Source organism: Danio rerio, chromosome 3, assembly GCF_049306965.1.
Source record: "Danio rerio strain Tuebingen ecotype United States chromosome 3, GRCz12tu, whole genome shotgun sequence".
Lineage (NCBI taxonomy): Eukaryota > Metazoa > Chordata > Actinopteri > Cypriniformes > Danionidae > Danio > Danio rerio.
The window spans coordinates 35,754,410-35,773,111 of record NC_133178.1 but is presented as its reverse complement, the minus strand read 5'-3'; the positions used below and the strand labels follow the sequence as shown (position 1 = coordinate 35,773,111).

Below are 18,702 nucleotides of genomic sequence, written 5' to 3'. Positions count from 1 at the left end.
TCTGTCCCTGGATAGACGTAAAATGTCTCCCTAAAAACAATTTAAAAATTATAAAATGAACAAAGACATTTTACAAGCACTAAAATGGACATAGCTGTCCGGATAAATACAGTATTGACAAAAACCCACTATAATATCAATATTATATAAAAGAAAAAAGAGTTGTTAAAACATATTTTATTACTATTAGTATTAGAAAGTACACTAATAAATATATGAGGAAATATTATTAGTTATTTTATTACATATGAGTCAAAGATGAAAAAAGGGTTTTCATGCATCAAGACTAAATGTGTAACAATTTTGTAGTTTTTTTTTTAAACATGTTCAGTAGAATATGTTCTGTTTATGGTTTTTCGGAGTAAAAACATTGACTATTATGTTTTACCCTTTTCAGAGGACACCTACTAAAATGTCGTTCAGTTTAACAAGTTTATAAACCAAAAAAATCTGCATCTGGCATATTTAGAATAATAATCATTTGATTTCATATTAAAACACTCTATTTAAAGATCACAGTTCAGCCCTAAAATACTAAATATCTAAAATACTTAATTTTGAAATCTATCCTTTAAATAGATTTTACTATTTGTCAGCCAGCCAACCTTTTTTTAAATTTAGTAAGATCATAAGATCTGTTTTTTTTGCGTGTGTCTGCATGTTGTTTTCATTTTTACACACATTTCTAAACATTATTTTAATATTCTTTTTTACAGACATTATTTGAAACAATGAAGTACAAAATGTATCTGCATTTATAATATGCTTTTTATGTGTTTGATGCAGACACCCAGAAACAAAATTGTAATAACATTCACCAAATTACTGTTTCCACATAAGAGATAGGAGACATCTAAAACCCAGAAAGTCTTCTTTCACAGAAACATTAAAAAATGTACCAACCAACTTTTATTACTAGTAAGCAGAATAGTAATGCATGTAGTTGAAGGGGATTTGTTTTAAATGATTTTATCTGTTTACAGTATTTTATGGTTCCATTGTACTTAACATTGAACAATTTTAACCCTCAAGTAATGTGTTCTTGTCTTTCTTGTTTTCAGTCTTTTATTACATTCATGACGATGTCACCCCACCTTGGATGACATGTAAGTTTACAGTCAAATCATTTTTATTATATTTACCACTATCGCTCCTACGTGCTCTCAAAAAATGTGACAGAAATCTTTCAGCTTTTCAGCCAATTCAGCAAATGATGCTGATCTTCTCTGTTTGTGACGCTAAAACCTATTTTATGAAATCCTCTTAATTTGCAGAACACAGGATTAGGGAGCGTAGACGGGATATGAGCTTCTACGTAAAGATGAGCTTCTGCACATGACAGAAACTTAGTATAATCTGTGATAAAATGTCAAATACAGATAATATGCAGTAAATTAAAGGGATAGTTCACTCAAATTAAAATGTACTCACTACACTTGCTGCTTGTTTAAGCTACTTATTTAAAATGAGCGGAAACTACACAATTGTTAATAGTTTTGGGAACAACTTAATTGTTTTTAGTTCAATCCACTTAAATTTTTAAAAACGATTAAGTTAACTTAATAGATTTGTGTTGGGAAAACATGAAGAAATTGTGTGGAACCAAGCATTTTTACCGTGTACTTGCCATCAAATGGTTATAAACCTTTATGAGTTTCTTTTTTGCTGTTGAACATGATATTTTAAAAACTAAAACAAATAACTTCCAAAGTAGGAATAACAAATGGTCAAATAGTCACCGGTTTCAAACATTTTTCAAAATAACTTCTTTTTGTGTTCAGCAAAAAAAAAAAAAAAAAAAAAAACATGTGAAGGATGAGTAAATGATGACAGACTTGTCAGTTTTGGGTGAACTATGCTTTTAAATCAATGTGGATAAGACCATATTCCAGAAAAACAAATGTTATATCCATTCGTCCATTAATATAAATGCACTACTTACTGGAGTATAATTCATAATTATGAATTTTGTTGTGAAAGTTTTAAATGTTACAGAATTTATATCAATACTGACATGATTATTTAGAAATTAAATACACCTGATTTTAGAGAAATCTGTTAGTTTTATTGCTCATTTTTTGCAATCATCCATTGTTGCTTGCCTCAAATCCTCTTCTACTCTTGTCTGATTTTCATCTCTTTTCCAGGATAAACAAGACACACACACGCACACACACACACACACACACACACACACACTTAATCCTCCTTGCCACTGCTAGCAGTTGTCACATCAAAACTGAAAATCTACAAAAATGTCTAAATGATCATTTACCAAGAAATAGAAAACAATCCAACTCTATATTCTTGTTTTCTCCATGTGGAACACCGAAAGAAATCTTTAAAGTATCTTCATGCATCTCCTTTACATATTAGAACAGTTCAAACTGTCAATGTCACAAAAAAAGAGAACAGAAATGCTCAAGTTACATGAAAAACTTTTCATTTGTGTTCCACATACAAAATAACAGGTTTAAAAAGGACACAAGGGCAAGTAAATAACAACAGAAAGCTCATTTTTTGTGTGTACTGTCCCTTTAAAGCATCTGAGCTGCACATGTGAGCTGCCACTCAGCACAGCAGTCTCTGCTGCAACACGATACAAATGATGTTTAAGCCATCATTTGCAGACAGCTCAGCTAAAGCGGCGTAAGAGTATTAAGCTTAAAGCTAATGACTATCTCACTCTCTCTCTGTGTGTGTGTGTGTGTGTGTGTGTGTGTGTGTGTGTGTTTTCTCCACAGTAATCGTGACTGTGTCTCTGATGCTGCTCTTCCTGATCCTGTACGGCCTCTACATTTACCTGTACAGGTATAAAGGCAGTTATCATACCAATGAACCCAAGCAGCTGGAGTCTCCCAGCTCGGCTCGACCGCTCACTGACACTCTGCGCAAGGACAGAAAGAACCTGCCTGAAATACAGGAGGAAAGTCCCAATGAATAACACGCCTATTAAAAGACTAGGGGTCGATTGGAGGAAAAGCAAGGAGTACTGGGAGTTATGAGGGAGGTACAATGAGGAAGACTGGGGAATGAGTTGCAAACGTTTGCCTTTATGGTAACTTGTCTGTATATTTATTTTTCTGTCCCATTATTTTTTTACAGTGTAATCTGATATTTGGTGCTTTTGGCAGGGTTTAACATATAGGAAAGCTAGAGACGATTGACCATCAGATGAATGAGCGCTGGCAGTGCAGGCCGACTGAAGTGCCTCAGCGAATTTACAGGAAGCTTTGAACGATCAGTCCAGGGTTCCCACATTCATAGAGACCTGGAAGCATCCGGGAATTTCAGAATTGTAATTTCTAGGACTAGAATAGGCTACAAGTAAAGAAAATGAAGAACAAATTCTGTGTCATTAGCTTTGTAAATGTACAATTTGTATAGTTTTTTGTTGGTTAAAATGTTGCCTTTTGTGGGTAAAATTTATTTGTACAAATTCTGTGTTATTTTCGAGAATCAAGAATAACTGATGAAACTGGTAACACTTTACAGTAGTAAATTACAATTTAGCCAGCCTGATCTCACGAGAAAACGTAAGTATTTTACGTTTTGGCAGTTTAGTGGCTAATTCGTACGAATTCGTACGAGTTCAGTCGTAAGAAAATGTACGATTTTAAAAAGGAGGCGTGGCACCTAACCCCACCCCTAAACCCAACCGTCATTGGGGGATACGCGAATCATACTAAAATGTACGAATTAGATCGTACGAATTTGTACGAAATAGCCACTAAATGGAAAAGTTACGAATTGCTGTGAGATTGTGTTGATTTAGCAGGTGCTTTTGTCCAAAGTGACTTAAAATTGAGGATAGTATTTGCTAACATAAACTACAATTAATAAATGCTGTACAAGTTTTGCTCACAGTTAATTAATGTAATGTAATCCCACAAGTTAATTTCAACATTTACTAATGCATCATCTAAAGCAGTCAAACTCAATTCCTGGAGAGCCGCAGCTCTGCATAGTTTAGCTCCAAACACCTCCAACTCACACCTACTTAATATTCTATAGTAGTATTAAAGACCTTGATTATTTGGATCAGCTGTTTGATTAGGGTTGGAGCAAAACTGTGCAGAGCTGCGGCCCTCCAGGAATTGAGTTTGAGACCTATGATCTAAAGTATTGCACTGTGAGTTCATTAGAACTAACAATGAATGACTTCATCATTAAATAATATTAACAAAGATTAATACAATCTGTAGCTATGTACTGTTCATTGTTTGTTCATTACCATAAGATGGAATATTGTCAAGTGTTACCATAAAACTCATGGCAGTTTCTGTCAAAATATCAGTCTAAATATTTATCAATATATTAGAAATGTACATTTAGTTTAGTTTAATACAATAATTTAAAAATTAAAGAAACAACAGAAAGGTTGACGAAATCAATCAAATCTTAAAAGGTGAAGGGAAAATTCTACGGTTTGCACATCTGAAAAATTAAAATCTGTGGTAAAATGATTAAGTCAAAACTGTGGAAAAATGTTGCAGTTGAAAAAATCAAGACACTACTCTGAAATTCCCAGTCTCTCTGGATCACTTATAGACACGAGTTTGTGTAAAAATCTTATTTTGTATGTGTTTCTTCTAAATTTAAAGTAAACATGGTCATTTTGAGCCTAAATGACGATTGGTTAAAATGTTTTCAGACATGTTTATATTTATTTTAAGATAACACAATTTCACTGTTTTAACTTCTAAAGAGTCACACCAATATTTGGTGGAATAACCTTGACTTTCAATCACAACAAATGAAAATATTTGTTATTTTGTCCAATTGTAATTTTTTGGAAATATTTGAAATGCTCTAAATTGCAATATATTTATTTGAAACCATTCCAAAATATTATTAACTTTACCATCAATTTGCTCAATCATCTACTTGGTAAATCCAGTACACTGGAAGATGTGGGAACCCTGTATACAGTAAGAAGCTAAATCTTTTGGTTTGTTGTGTATTGACAAAAGTAGCATAGATTAAACGTGTGTTTGATAGTCATGCTCGTGTTCAAGAGAGAATCTGCACAAAATGCACAACAACAACATTCGGAGTACAATGTTGTAAAGATGTAGATATGTTTACACATATCTGTTTTATCACCAAAACTTCAGTAATATGTAGTTTGGAGAAATCTGCTCAGAAATAGCTAATGGTATTGAAGTATACATGTTATATTACTGCCTAAAATCAGCTGCGGCGCTTATAAGAGATGGAAAGTTGATCATCATTGAATGGCTTCAGCTTCTTTTAGCAACTTTAATATGCTAAACAATATTCTGTCTGGCTGATTGTTATTTTTATGGAATATCAAAAATAGCAGAAAGGTGTTTGTGTATTGCTTATTGACAACAATCTGAGGTATAACATTCAATCAAGATTTGTACACGTTTGTAAAAAATGTCACAGGACTAGCCCTTATGAAACTAAAGAGAAGGGAATTTCTCTATAAATCCTTCAGAAACATCATTCTTATGTGAAATTGTCAAACTCAGTATTGATGCAGCATCTGGTGTAGAAATGGAATCATGAAAGATTTACAAAGGAACGTTTTTTGACTAAAGCGCAGTAAACGATTCGTCAGACATGAACATGCTATGAGTCTCAGGGTTGGTGACATTGATCATGATGACATGAGACGGAGAGCTTCATGTTCCTCTCACTGCTGCTACAGCAAACACACACACACACACACACACACACACACACACACACACACACACACACACACACACACCAGCCTTCTCAAGCCATCCTCTAGACATTTTCACGTTGATCTAACATGAATGCAGGAACAGGAAAAAATAAGCTGTATTGTGTCCGAGTGTGTGATGAGAATGCAGCCTTGTCGTTATCTGTCTGTTCAAGAGAAATCTATCTATATGGGCCGAAACAAAATGATATAGTTTCTTATAATACTGTACAGTGATTTCATGCTTCTGTTCAGTCCACTTCACATTCATGTCACACTGTAAATGATACGCATTTAATACACCAGTGATTCCCAAATTAGGACAAATTAAGTTTTGCTTTGTACACTTTATTTTGATGGTCCCCCTTTGACACGGCATTGAGTATGCTGTAAATATTACTTTGCAACAACTTAAAGCTTAGTAGACTGACAAGTTGGGGTTCCCCTTGTGAAAATGAACCATGATTGTACTATTGTAATATAAAGTATTTATATATTATATAAAGTAGCCATGTGGTTATGCATTTTGATGTATTGACCACCATTTGTAATTTGTATAATTTACTTTAAATACAGTGGTTAAACTATGGTTAGTTTAGCAAAACCATGGTTTATTTGTGATTACCCTGGTTTAACTACAGAAGACATCATTTTTTTGGTTTTATCCATAGTAAAACGATCTCTTTTTTATTTATTCCTTTGACTTGAACAATATTATCATGACTTATCAAAAGGGATGGTTTCAAGCTATTTTCTTAATTCAAATGAGTAGCGACATGGACCCGGAAACATTATTCCATACATCATGACCTAACAAGCGGATAGATAAGGATGTGAAAGTTTTGAGCCTGTTATTGGTTGTTATCTAGAATTAACATACTTGTAATGTGATGATTGACAAATCAAAATCAAGTATTCCAGAGAGCAATGTAATAACAAGTAATAACGTTTGTTTGTACCAGAACAGGGTTTGATTTTTTAAGCAAAATAATAAAAATAAAAAACTCTATCCATCACAATGCTTAAGACACCCAGAAGCATAAGACACAATGCATAAGACACCCAGATCTATTACAATACACAAAACAATCAAATTTTCAACAGTTACAGACACATACAGTAGTTTGTGCTCAAAATAATTATTCGTAATAAAGATCTTTTTCCAAAAGCATACCAATTAAATAAAAGAGCTTTTAATATATACTGTATGTAATTATAGAATTAGCCTAATTCTTTAATTTCAGTGCTAGTTTTACCACTGAAAAGTCAAATTAAAGACAGAAGGCTAGAAAAAAATGGCCTCAGAAGAATGTCTGTTGAGGGACCATGAAAGTAAAGTGAAACCCAAAGAATAATTGAACTAAATATTGGAATATCATAATTATTTTCTTTTATCCAGTTCATTTTTAAGGAAAAAATACATTTTTGAAATGAATGTGACTTTTATATTTATGTAGTGTGTTTTCATTCATCATACATGTAATAATAATAATTGATAGCCTTATCGATGGACCTTTTGAGTGCATGTAAAAATAGTTTGGAAAACACTGTTCTAGACAGATTGCACTTGAATGTGTTTGTCTGTGGAGTGTAAATTGTTTAGCCATCGGATCAGTAACCGAACAACAGACATACAAAAACTTTCGCAATACAGAAGAACAGCTTAATGAACATGCTGTAGTGTCCTGATATAGTTACAAATGCATATGTTTCAGGCATTTCAAGTTGAAATCTATTAGATATTGGACGCTCATGAAGCAGCTGATATTTTTACACAATATAACACCTGAAGGTTTTCTTGGCATGAAACACTGAGCTGTTCAACACTAGTCTGGTTATTGTGCTCAAAAGGCTTTCACACATCACAGAGAGTCTGTGGATGAAAGACTCCAGTGTATAAAATCATGCGTTTTATAAATTCATTCATGCGTTTGCTATAGAACACCACCGCTGCTGCTGTTGCTTCCTAGCTGTTTTGATGGCAGTCTTACCCAGAGCTTAGAGCACTTCCATCGTCTTTCCAGATGTAAACTAAGCTACTAAAACAAGAGCAAATAAGATAGAATCTTTAGAAGCTATGCATTTTGCATGACTACTGCACTTTTTCATCAAAATGCAATAAGAAAAAGAAGAATCCGCTGCTTCCAGTGCCAGACACATGTTCTTTAGTCTTTTCTTTAACAGAGCCATAAGAGCTTGTATCAAAGATTGCATACTATTCACCCACAGGTTATGCTGTTTATGTATAAAGTGTACTTCTCTTTTTCTAATTTCTAGAAAAACAGGGAGGAAAGTGAGAGCATTTTGAATAGATGATTGTTGAATAGTCAGACTTTAGCCATCTTAACCTCCTCTTTGTCTTTTTTATGTATTCCTCATTCTTTTACTTTGTTCCTTGTGTGATCCTCTAGTTTAAACCATCAAGACTTTTTCCTTCCTTCCGTTCCTTTTTACTTTATTGAATGAAGGATGAAATGCTGTTGTGTAGAAATATTAAATTTCAAAGGGAAAAACACCTCTCAAAGTCTCCTCATACTTGAAATTTCCACACTGTAAAAAGTGATTAGTTACTTTATTTAAAATGAGTAAACCCATTGTAACCAGGTTGCGAATCACAGGGGGGTTTGGGGGATTGACCCCCCCCCCCCCCCCCCCAAATAAAGTTTGATCACCCCTTAAGGACAAAATGTATGAGAGAGTCCCAATGAATCTGAGAAAAAGTTCACTCTGATCTGTATTTTAAATAACAATGTTAATAATTAAAATAATAGATATCCATTTGACCACCCCTATAACCATCCATACTATAGTGAATGCATAATCACGTCAATCAGTCTATGCGAGAAAATAGTCATTCAACAGTCTGAAACCAGCAGATTTAGAGCACCATAAGACTGATTTCTTAAAAACAGGCGTTTGTTTCAACATAAGACCTAAAAGTAAAGTCAAATTAGATGCATAGTTTGACCGAAAGTAAGCTGAAAATAGCTAATCAGGGGTGCGTTTCCGAAAACCATCGTTAGCCAACTAAGGTCGCAAATTTGTCTACTTGCAACTTCACCTCTGAAGCAGTAGTTGGAAACTGTTCCTGGCTGTGTTTTATTCCCAGTTATCCCCCTATGCCCTATTTAATATTAATATTATTAATATTATTATTAAAGTAGAATTTTTTCATTTCCTAATAAATAATATTACATTTCAATTCTTAATAAATAGCCTCATTATCTATTTATTTATATTATTTATATATGAGATTAGAATAAGTTTTAGCTTGTGTAAGTGATTTTATGATTTAGAATAGAATATGTAATGTTCTCAAATATTTGTATGTAATATTTGTAAAGAAAACATAGGCCCTATATGTGCCTATACTCCACCGCGTTTAGTGCATTAGTATGGGCAGTTTTTTGTTATAACTAATGTGGTTTAAACGATGGATCTGCAACAGAGAAACTACGGGTTTTGGGAAACACTCGTCAACTTTTCCCAAACGATGAACCGTACTATGAAAGTTCAGCCACGAGTTACATTGTTGTTTGGGAAACGCACCCCAGGTCAGAATACACTAAGTAGCCTATCCCACAAAAGACTGAACACCCCCCTCAACCCACCCCCTACTCATCAATGTATAATTCCCACACTGATTGTAACTGATAATTCATTACTAATTCATTTACTCATTTTTAAGTCAATGGGTTCGTTCAATTTCTTTACAAATAAACAAACAAATCATTTTTTACAGTGCTTTAAAACGTTTACACCCAGTATGAATGATTCTGATAACACCAAATTTTGATGAAAGTAAATGCAACTGTTTCAAACGAATGTTAAGGTGAAGTAAGAAGAGTGTATGTTTGTTTTTAAATGAAATATTGTGTCGATACTGTAGCCAGTCGCAGCTAACAGGAATGTTTCCTCTTTGACACATTAGATTGAATGATTGAAAAAAAGAATAAAAAAAAACATTAATTTGGATAAATGTATCACTTTATACATGACCTTCACCACTAATTCACTGTGAAATATTTTTAGCATCTTTTCCAAATGCACTACATATTTGCAAGTCATGTTTGACCGAATCTGAAATTTTGTGGGCAACTTATTTTGAGGATTTGTTCCTAGAATTCCACTTCATATCATGTTGGTGACGGTATTAATCACTTTCTATTGTGCAAATAATGACTTTGCTAGCTTCACTAACTTCACCCACTTTTTCTCAGGTAGTTTATCTAAAAATACATACAATTTTTTAAGCACTTTGTTTGAGTCACACCTATCATATATTTTCCATAAACAAGATACTATTTGTGTTTTTTTACAAACAGTACAGTGTACTGTATATGATTATGAGTACACTACCAAATATTTGAGGTTATACTTAGGGACGTAGACCAATAAGCTGGTCAAAATTGACAGTAACGGAATTTACGATGCTACAAATGATTTCTATCTCCAATAAATGCTGTTCTTTCTTTCCATTTCAAGGTTGAAAACATGTCGAAAATGATAATGTTTTTTAATACAAGAATGTTTTCAAAAGTTTAGATGCAAGGACCTCTAAATGCCATTTGAAATTTTCACATTTGTTATTTTTTTTTGAACATGTTTATGTTCAAGTATTTCACTTTAAAGGCAATGAAAATAACTTATTAGTCACTAATCATTTATTCAATCATTTTCTTTTCAGCTTAGTTCTTTTATTAATTTGGGGTCCTAAACAGCGGATTGAACCACCTATTAGACACTATAAAAGTAACATTTCCTAACCAGCACACAAGAGTCAGAGAAAAGATCTCGTTTTAGAGGGAAATATCAAACTGCATTTAAAGTTTTTGCATCTAAGTTAAAAAAAAAAATAAATAAAAAAAAAAATAAAAAAAAAAAATATATATATATATATATATGTATATGTATGTATATGTATGTATATGTATGTATGTATGTATGTATGTATGTATATATATATATATATATATATATATATATATATATATATATATATATATATATATATATATATATATATTTATAAACACCAAACTTTTGAACGTTTAAATGGCATCTGTTAAAAGTAAATAAACACACACTTTATATTTTTCCCCTGCAAGCTCATTGCTAGCCAAGACTCGAGAAACACTGATGGAAAGGTTAGCAATTCAATCTCATGTTGATCACATCTTATTTAATTTTCCTATTTTGCCCTTCAGGGGAACTTTTAGGTCCAGTGAACACAAAAATAATTCATGTGATAATGCCTATGATAAGCAAGTTTCATGAGTTCATAAAACATAAAGTATTTATGCAGGTGATTTTAGGACTGTGATCAGGTGTGACAAGGTGTTCATTTTGAGTTTACTTCACTATTAGTTTAGATTTTGTTTGTATCATCCTCACTGTAAATGAAACTTTAATAAAACAAGTCTGAAGGAAAGAAAATGTCTGCAGACTCATTCTATGGATCTTGTTTTGAGATTTCTGTTTTTGGACAGTAAAGGTGTATGGACCACATCCTTATACTTCCACACACACATTAAACAAATTGGTATATCTGCATTTGTGTTTTTCCAAGAAGGTTTGTGGTTTTAGTATATATATTTTTTTCTCTAACCATTGTTCGCGGTTACAGGAATAACGTTAGTTCACTCAAGATTGAAAAGTAACCTATGATTTACTCACCTTCAAGCCATCCTCTGTGTTTATGCTTTCTTCATTCAAACACAGTCGGAGTAGGTTTGTGTTTTAATCTGGCTCTTGCATGCTGTGTAGTGATGTTGGGTATTGTCATTTCTGAAGCTTCCAAAACACACAAAACCGTAGTAAATCAAACTCAAACGCCGTACATGTGACGTAATCAAGTATTGTTCGGAAGTACGTAACGCCTATTCTGTTTAGAGTATTTGGTTCATCTTTTTTATGAATGTTAGCATTTAAAGTAGTTTTGGAATGACATCGTTGTATGTCCAAAAAAAAAAGTTTATTTCGTAATTTGGCTCAAACAATTTATCTGTGGAATTTATAATGAATCTTTTTATTTTATTTGGCAAATTTGATATTCATAAATATAGATTGAATGATTTTAAACCTTGTTTAAAGGTTTCTATTTTAGATTTTCATTTATACATAGACTCGACCTCGCTCCAGTAAGCAAGAAATGTCAATATACAATCATAGTTGCAAAGAAGTTGAAGTTGAATAGTGATGTCAATTGGGTGGGTTAAATAATCCCTTAGTTATATTTTCACTGTAAAGGTGTCTGTATTGAAGTTGTGTTTTTATTTATTTTGATTATGTCATTTATTAAAAAAAATATATATATATTTTGTTTTTAGTTAGGCTATGCTTGTATTATTTGGATGTCATGTTTAAATTGTTTGCTGTTGTTTAAATAAATAAAAATAAATAAATAAAAACGTGCATACATAACAAACACATTCGTAATGTTTTTTTAAAAGCAAAATAAGATTACCCCTTGAGTTATATTTCATAATACTGCATTTCGTTGCATGGTACATGTGTAATGACAATAAAGTTGAATCTAATCTAATCTAATCTAATCTAATCTAATCTAATCGTTCATATCACAGAAAACAGCCTGGTTAACTCCCTTTAAATACTCTATAAAAATTTTAAAGAAATTCATTTTAAAATACTGCATACAATTTAACCAGTAAAGTCTTTTATTATCAAAGTGTACACTGAAATGGAAGACAACTGTAGTTTCTGTAATGCAGACAAAGAGAGCCTTTGTCTTTTATTTTTGATTGTAATGTTGTAAACTGTTTCTGGACTGATCTAGCCAAATATACATTTTTAAAAATAACAAAACCAAGTTATTATTTGACATTAAAAGATTTTTTCATATAAAGAAAAATCCAACAAAACTTTTGAATATATTGTGAATCTATTTTTTACTGGCTAAATTTCACATACACAAACAAAAATTTGCCAAGTCATCTCCCACATTAACAATTTTTTATATTAAATTTGATTTCTTTATTTCTACAGTTAAATTTTTGAAAATCAAAAAATCTAGAGATTCTGTGCGGAGTTAGCATGTTCTCCCTGTGTTTGCGTAGGTTTCCACTGGGTGCTCCGGTTTCTCCACAACTCCAGAGATATGCACTATAAGTGAATTGGTTAAGCTAAATTGTCCATTGTGTGTGTGAATGAGTGAGTATGGATGTTTCCCAATACTGGATTGGGGCTAGAAGGGCATCCGCTGTGAAAAACATGGATAAGTTGACGGTTCATTCTGCTGTGGCGACCCCAGATTAATAAAGGCACTAAGCCGAAAAGAAAAAATGAATGAATAAAATAAATAAAAATATTCTTTTTTATTTATTTAAACAAATATTTCAGTAATGAGTCATTTTTTACAGGCTTCAGTAAAAATATAACTAATGCTAGGAGTTTAAATTTGATTCAGGTTTAGTTTATCATAATGTTTGATGCACATCTTTTTGCTTTCCTTTTTCATATATTCTGGATTCCCACTTGGTTTGTGCAACTTTGCTTTATCATGTTTTATATATACTAAAATAATACTATTTGTCCTATACATTTTTCTTCACATTACACACGTACACATGAAAGTGTCTGCCAAATGTTTAAATGTCAATTTATTTCTATATTTTTGTATAATGAATGGTTTTGCTTTTTTTGTGTGAGATTTCAGCTATGTTGTTGGCTCAAGTATTTACAGTTTTTCTGTCGCTTTGCTGCATTTCTCACAACACTATTAACATTTGCACAACAGTTAATTCATTTCTTAAAATATTTACACATTTGTGTACATCCTAGTAGCAGTTTCTATTTCATTTTAACACATTGCAGATGCTTTTGGACATGCATCAATTTCCTTCATACCACTCTCTGCTGTTTTAGAACATTATCAGTTGCTTATTTCATGTACGTCAAAATTAACTAAACTTGTGAATGCTGAATAGTCATTCTTTATAAAACTAATAGTCCTCATTTCATTACTTGAGTCATTAAAAACAAAAATGTTGAACTAGTTGTCGAAATCTGTCAAGCAAATTTATTTAAAAAAATAATCTTTGGTTTCCTGTAAATGTCTTAAAAATTGAACAATTTCATGAATGATTTACAGACCTGTGTATGTTGTAGGTTCAGTTCCAATATGTACTGCAGTATTGTTTACAGTCATGCTCAGCTCTACCCAAATGAAATTTATGTTTGTTGTAAATAAGGGTGTGTTTATTATTTTGCACAATGCTGTGAATAAATTAGAGTTGTAAAGAGCAAATGCAGTAAACATGTAAAGCATACATATTCAGTGTGTTGTACTCAGATACCTCCCTAAATGTAGTGATGTCTAACTTTACTGTAGTTTTCAAATGGCTGTGCAAATAGTATATAGTACTGTTGTGAGAATTTTCAGGACGTGTCACCAAAATCTGACTTTTTTTTGCATTGAAAAACTGTCCAGAGTAAAGTGTCATAATGAAAACATGACCAAGCCATTTGACTATCGTGTTCATAAACAAAGGTATCAGGACTTTTCATCTTGATGACACTGACACTTTCATTGACATGATTACTTGCTTTTGAGGAATGAGCTTTCCATTTTTTGCAAGTGACTCGTTTTTGCACCAAAGCGACTGAGAAAACCTGTAATTTATTTATTTTTGTATAATGACTTGGGTTTTGCTTTTCAGTGAGATTTCAGCGTGTGTTGTTGGCCCAAGTATTTAATGCAGTAATACAGAACTGAAAATAGGTAATATTGATGATAATATTATGATATGGTCTTCTTTTGAAGCTATAGTTTCATATAAAAAAAAACCCAGATTAAATAAACTAAATTAACAAAACCCTATTTTCGCAGTGTGTTGCCCATAATTCAAATTTAAATATGTGCAGGACAGATCCAATCCCAGGGCATGTTCAACACGTGTGTCGTTTGGTTTTAGCTCTTTATTTTACATAAAAAGGTACATGTGACAGTATAACCTGAACCCTAGCCCTTCTTAAGCCTAATTTTTACACTCACTCTTAAAACAAACAATGTCTAAACAATGTCCTTTAATCGACTTTTTAGCTCACAGTTCACATTCAGTCTGTCGGTTTATATGGTTACTTGTTTTGTTTATTTCTACAGAACATTAACAATAGTTGACCTCATACAGTTTAAGCAGAGATGAAGATTAACTTCCTTAGTGCTAAGTTAGCTAGAATGCTAATTTCTGACAACAAGAGCCAGCTTTGTGCAATACAGCAAGCAGCTTTAGATAGATAGATAGATAGATAGATAGATAGATAGATAGATAGATAGATAGATAGATAGATAGATAGATAGATAGATAGATAGATAGATAGATAGATAGATAGATAGATAGATAGATATATAGATAGATAGATAGATAGATAGATAGATAGATAGATAGATAGATAGATAGATAGATAGATAGATAGATAGATAGATAGATAGATAGATAGATAGATATTGCGATGTACATTATAGTAACAGGCTAACATCAAATGACACCAGGTTGCAGACAAGTTTACGGAGCTTGAAAATACTGACCCGACTGACTCTAAGTGCAAATGTAACTATGAAATATTGCTGGATGTCTTGCACAACAGAAAATTTTGACCAGAAACAACGACTGCTAGGTGGGATGCGTTAAGTTTGCAGATACAGTATATACTGAGCATATAGAGGTTATAGCTATTTTAAAAGTTGTGTACAGAGCCTTCTGAATGAACACACTGTAATAATAACAACAAAACAAAAAAAAAAGAAAATTGTCTGAACTGGCATTCTTCCTTCCTTGAAAATGGTGCCGTCTATCAGTATCCTGTGGTATTGGCCATATAGTGCAAATGGAGGAGTTGATCAGTAAATTTGAGGACACCTTTTGGTTTCTTCAAGTCATCGCAATTGTCATTAAAAAAAGTAAACAAAACGCTTGTTCAGACAATTCAGTTAACCACAGGTTAAGGTAGTGACCACATCATCAGATCAATCTGATGTCATTTCAACCAGTCCCCATGGGAATTCTTAAATCTCACCCTCGGTGAAGTGCAAAGTATTGTGGGTCGTCAGAAATGTTATCAGACACACTCAAAGTAGGCATTTCTACACAATTTCGATTTCCCTCTCAATACCCACATACTTCAGTGCATCTGCTTGACTGTACCTAACAGATACGAAAAAAAGAAAAACAACAATTAAAATAATTAGAATGCATATACAAGTATTGATTTAAGATGCTGATGTAGGTGTTGATTTTAAAACATTTAATTCACTCACTATTTACTCCACCTCAAGGTTTTATAATCCTTTATGAGTCTATTTTTGATGTTGAACACAAGAGAAGATATTTTAAAGAAAGCTGAAAACTTGCAACCACTGACATCCATGGTAAGAAAAACAAATGCTTACAGCCTTCTTGAAAATATTTTCTTTTATGTTCATCAGATGAAAGAAATCAGATGACCTAACTTTTTAGTCTAAAATGCCATGAAACCCCCCTCTTTTGACTCAAGTCTGCCTAAGAACATTTTCAGAAAATGTTTTGAGATGGGCGTGGAGCTCTGTGAGCAGAGGGAGGAGTGGCCGGCAGAGCAGGGGGAGAAAGAGGGGAGCAAAAAACTGTTGGCTCACAAAATGTGACACAAACCGTGAGGAGACCCATGATTTTATAGTTTACAAAGTTAAAATGCAAAGAAATAAACAGCAATTTAATGCTCTGCTACATTTGTTATTCGGGGAATCCCCGGGTCTGAATGCAGACACAGTGGATAGCAGTGCAGCAGGTCTTTTGCCCTATCTATTTCAACCATTAGCCCTGCCGGTAATCTGGAGGATTTTAAAAATAGGTGAACACAACAGCACCAATATTGGCGATGTGTCTGAGTAGTAACAAACTCAACGGATAAAAGACAAAGTCCACCATCCTTTAATTCTCATACAGTTCTCCTGATCAAAATGCTTGCTGCAAACCAACAGCTTTGTTGTATCGGCTCTAACAGAATCACAGGGAAAAACTAGCAACAAACCCTGTGGATCATGGAAACAAACACAACGTTTCGACACTTCATGAATACTGCTTGCCATGCTAAGATAATCCATGATAAGAAAACGCCGCTATGAATAATAATGAGAAACCGACACATCATCACTTCACTAGCAGATTCACGATACGTCACTGATTTTGATCCCTCCCCAAAAATTATTTTAAACCCGAAAGATGAAATTAGCTAACAAAGGCTTAAAATTCTCTAGTTTTCCACACAATTAAAGCTGACCGGTGTTAACGTTGTCTTAACTGATGCTCAACACACACAAATCTGTTAAAATTTCTAAAAAAAAGTACTCCAGGGTGTCTTAAACCTTTAAGGTGTTGCTGAGACAAACAAACCCACCTGTAATCAAAAAAGAGCTCTTCTCCTTGCTGTATGGCTCGCTTAGCGAAGATTCCGATGCGGTGATCACCATTAACCATGACAACTGTAATGATAACCAATAACAAACCAGTATACATTATGTTTCATATTATATTATATTATATTCATATTAGATATGACATTTACACAGATGGAGTCAGAATTATTAGCTCCCTAAATTATTAGCCCTCCAGTTTATTTTTTTCTCCAACTTCTGATTAACGGAAAGGATTTTTTTTTTAACACTTTTCTAAACAAAATAGTTTTAATTACTAGTTTACTAGTTTATTACAAGAAGAAAAAAAATCAGACATACTGTGAAATTTTCCTTGCTCTGTTAAACATCATTTGGTAAATATTTAAAAAAGAAAAAATCAGAGGGGGGCTAATAATTCTGACTTTAAATGTGTGTGTGTGTATATATATATATATATATATATATATATATATATATATATATATATATATACATATATATATATATATATAAATAAAGTACCTTTCGCGTAACAGTTTGGGTTGACAGAGTGGTTGGCAAATCGTATTTTATTCCCTTTTCGAGTGGCATCCACTACAAAGTCTGTAATGTAATAAAAAATATTAGTGAAAACCAGACTGACATTTAATGCCCTGTATACAGGGTGATTCAAAAAGAATACCACAACTTTAAAAATCTACATTTAATCAAAGAAACATGATGGAACCATGTGTAATTAATCAACGTGAAGAGTACTTAACAAAGTTTTTCAGAAAAAAAAAAAAACTAGTTCATGGATGTTCAATATGACCCCCTCCAGACACTCGATTGACATCAACCTGAAAGCTGTGGTATTCTTCTTGAATCACCCTGTATATATGGTAATAGGATGCATTTTGAATAATCTGAAGTTAATGTGGAAGACTCATTCAGGTTTACATTTGGTTTTAATCTTTGAACTGCTTTCCTAGTTCCACTGAGGAGAGAATCTGTGGGTGGTTCATGTTTGGTTTTTCTGTGATATTTCAGTCTAATGCTATGAAATACACTCACACAATGGACATTTGTATGTAAGAGAAGAAAACACAAAACAATATGGACAGAAGCAGTATTACTGCTCTGATAACTGCAAAACTACACCAAACAATGTTTTTTTGTTTGTTTTTAAGACTGGTAAGAGAACATTGTTGAAGCCAAATGGCATTAAGAATTTGGCATCTTTTGTGGTTGCTGTGGTGCATTTTATACCATGAAAACCATCCAATAGAAATAGTTTCTGACTACCTCTAGGAGTGATTAAAAGTGGTCAGGCTCAAGTATTTATTTTCAGCCGTTTTTAACATTGTTAACTTCTGATTGATAAAAACACATCAAAATACCAATAGTAAACAGGGCAGAAAAAGACAACAAATGGCATAATAATAATTCAACATCACAGCATGAGTGAATCAGTACCGTTGTTCAAGTTGAACAGAAAGCTGGACATGTACTTGTCATAGATTCTGCCCCTCCTGTCTGCTTCATCCTGGGAAATAAGCTGAACACACACAAACACAAAACACAATGCAAGAATCAGATCAATAAGGATATACCTTGAAGAGCTGTCAGAGCGATTAAT

The 18,702-nt window shown here is 32.8% G+C and overlaps 2 protein-coding genes across 4 annotated transcripts in view; one reads left to right on the top strand and one right to left on the bottom strand.

The window, feature by feature from the left end:
* The window catches only part of cntnap1 (contactin associated protein 1), a 46,367-nt gene extending 38,157 nt beyond the window's left edge, over positions 1 to 8,210 (top strand). Inside the window, exons 23-24 of the mRNA XM_689488.9 lie at positions 1,062 to 1,106; positions 2,745 to 8,210. Of these exons, the coding sequence (XP_694580.5) occupies positions 1,062 to 1,106; positions 2,745 to 2,944 (245 nt within the window). The 3' untranslated portion in view covers positions 2,945 to 8,210. The remainder of the gene's footprint in view (positions 1 to 1,061; positions 1,107 to 2,744) is intronic.
* Positions 8,211 to 14,614: 6,404 nt separating this feature from the next.
* ezh1 (enhancer of zeste 1 polycomb repressive complex 2 subunit) overlaps positions 14,615 to 18,702 on the bottom strand; it is a 32,749-nt gene continuing 28,661 nt past the window's right edge. For 2 of the 3 annotated variants that reach the window (XM_009299640.5, XM_005164140.6), the window contains exons 17-20: positions 18,540 to 18,621; positions 17,607 to 17,687; positions 17,087 to 17,171; positions 14,615 to 15,858 (exon numbers count right to left, since the gene is read on the bottom strand). In XM_009299640.5, coding sequence (XP_009297915.1) covers positions 15,798 to 15,858; positions 17,087 to 17,171; positions 17,607 to 17,687; positions 18,540 to 18,621 — 309 coding nt within the window. In that variant the 3' untranslated portion in view covers positions 14,615 to 15,797. The remainder of the gene's footprint in view (positions 15,859 to 17,086; positions 17,172 to 17,606; positions 17,688 to 18,539; positions 18,622 to 18,702) is intronic. The other variant, NM_001039983.2, reaches the window with a different exon arrangement.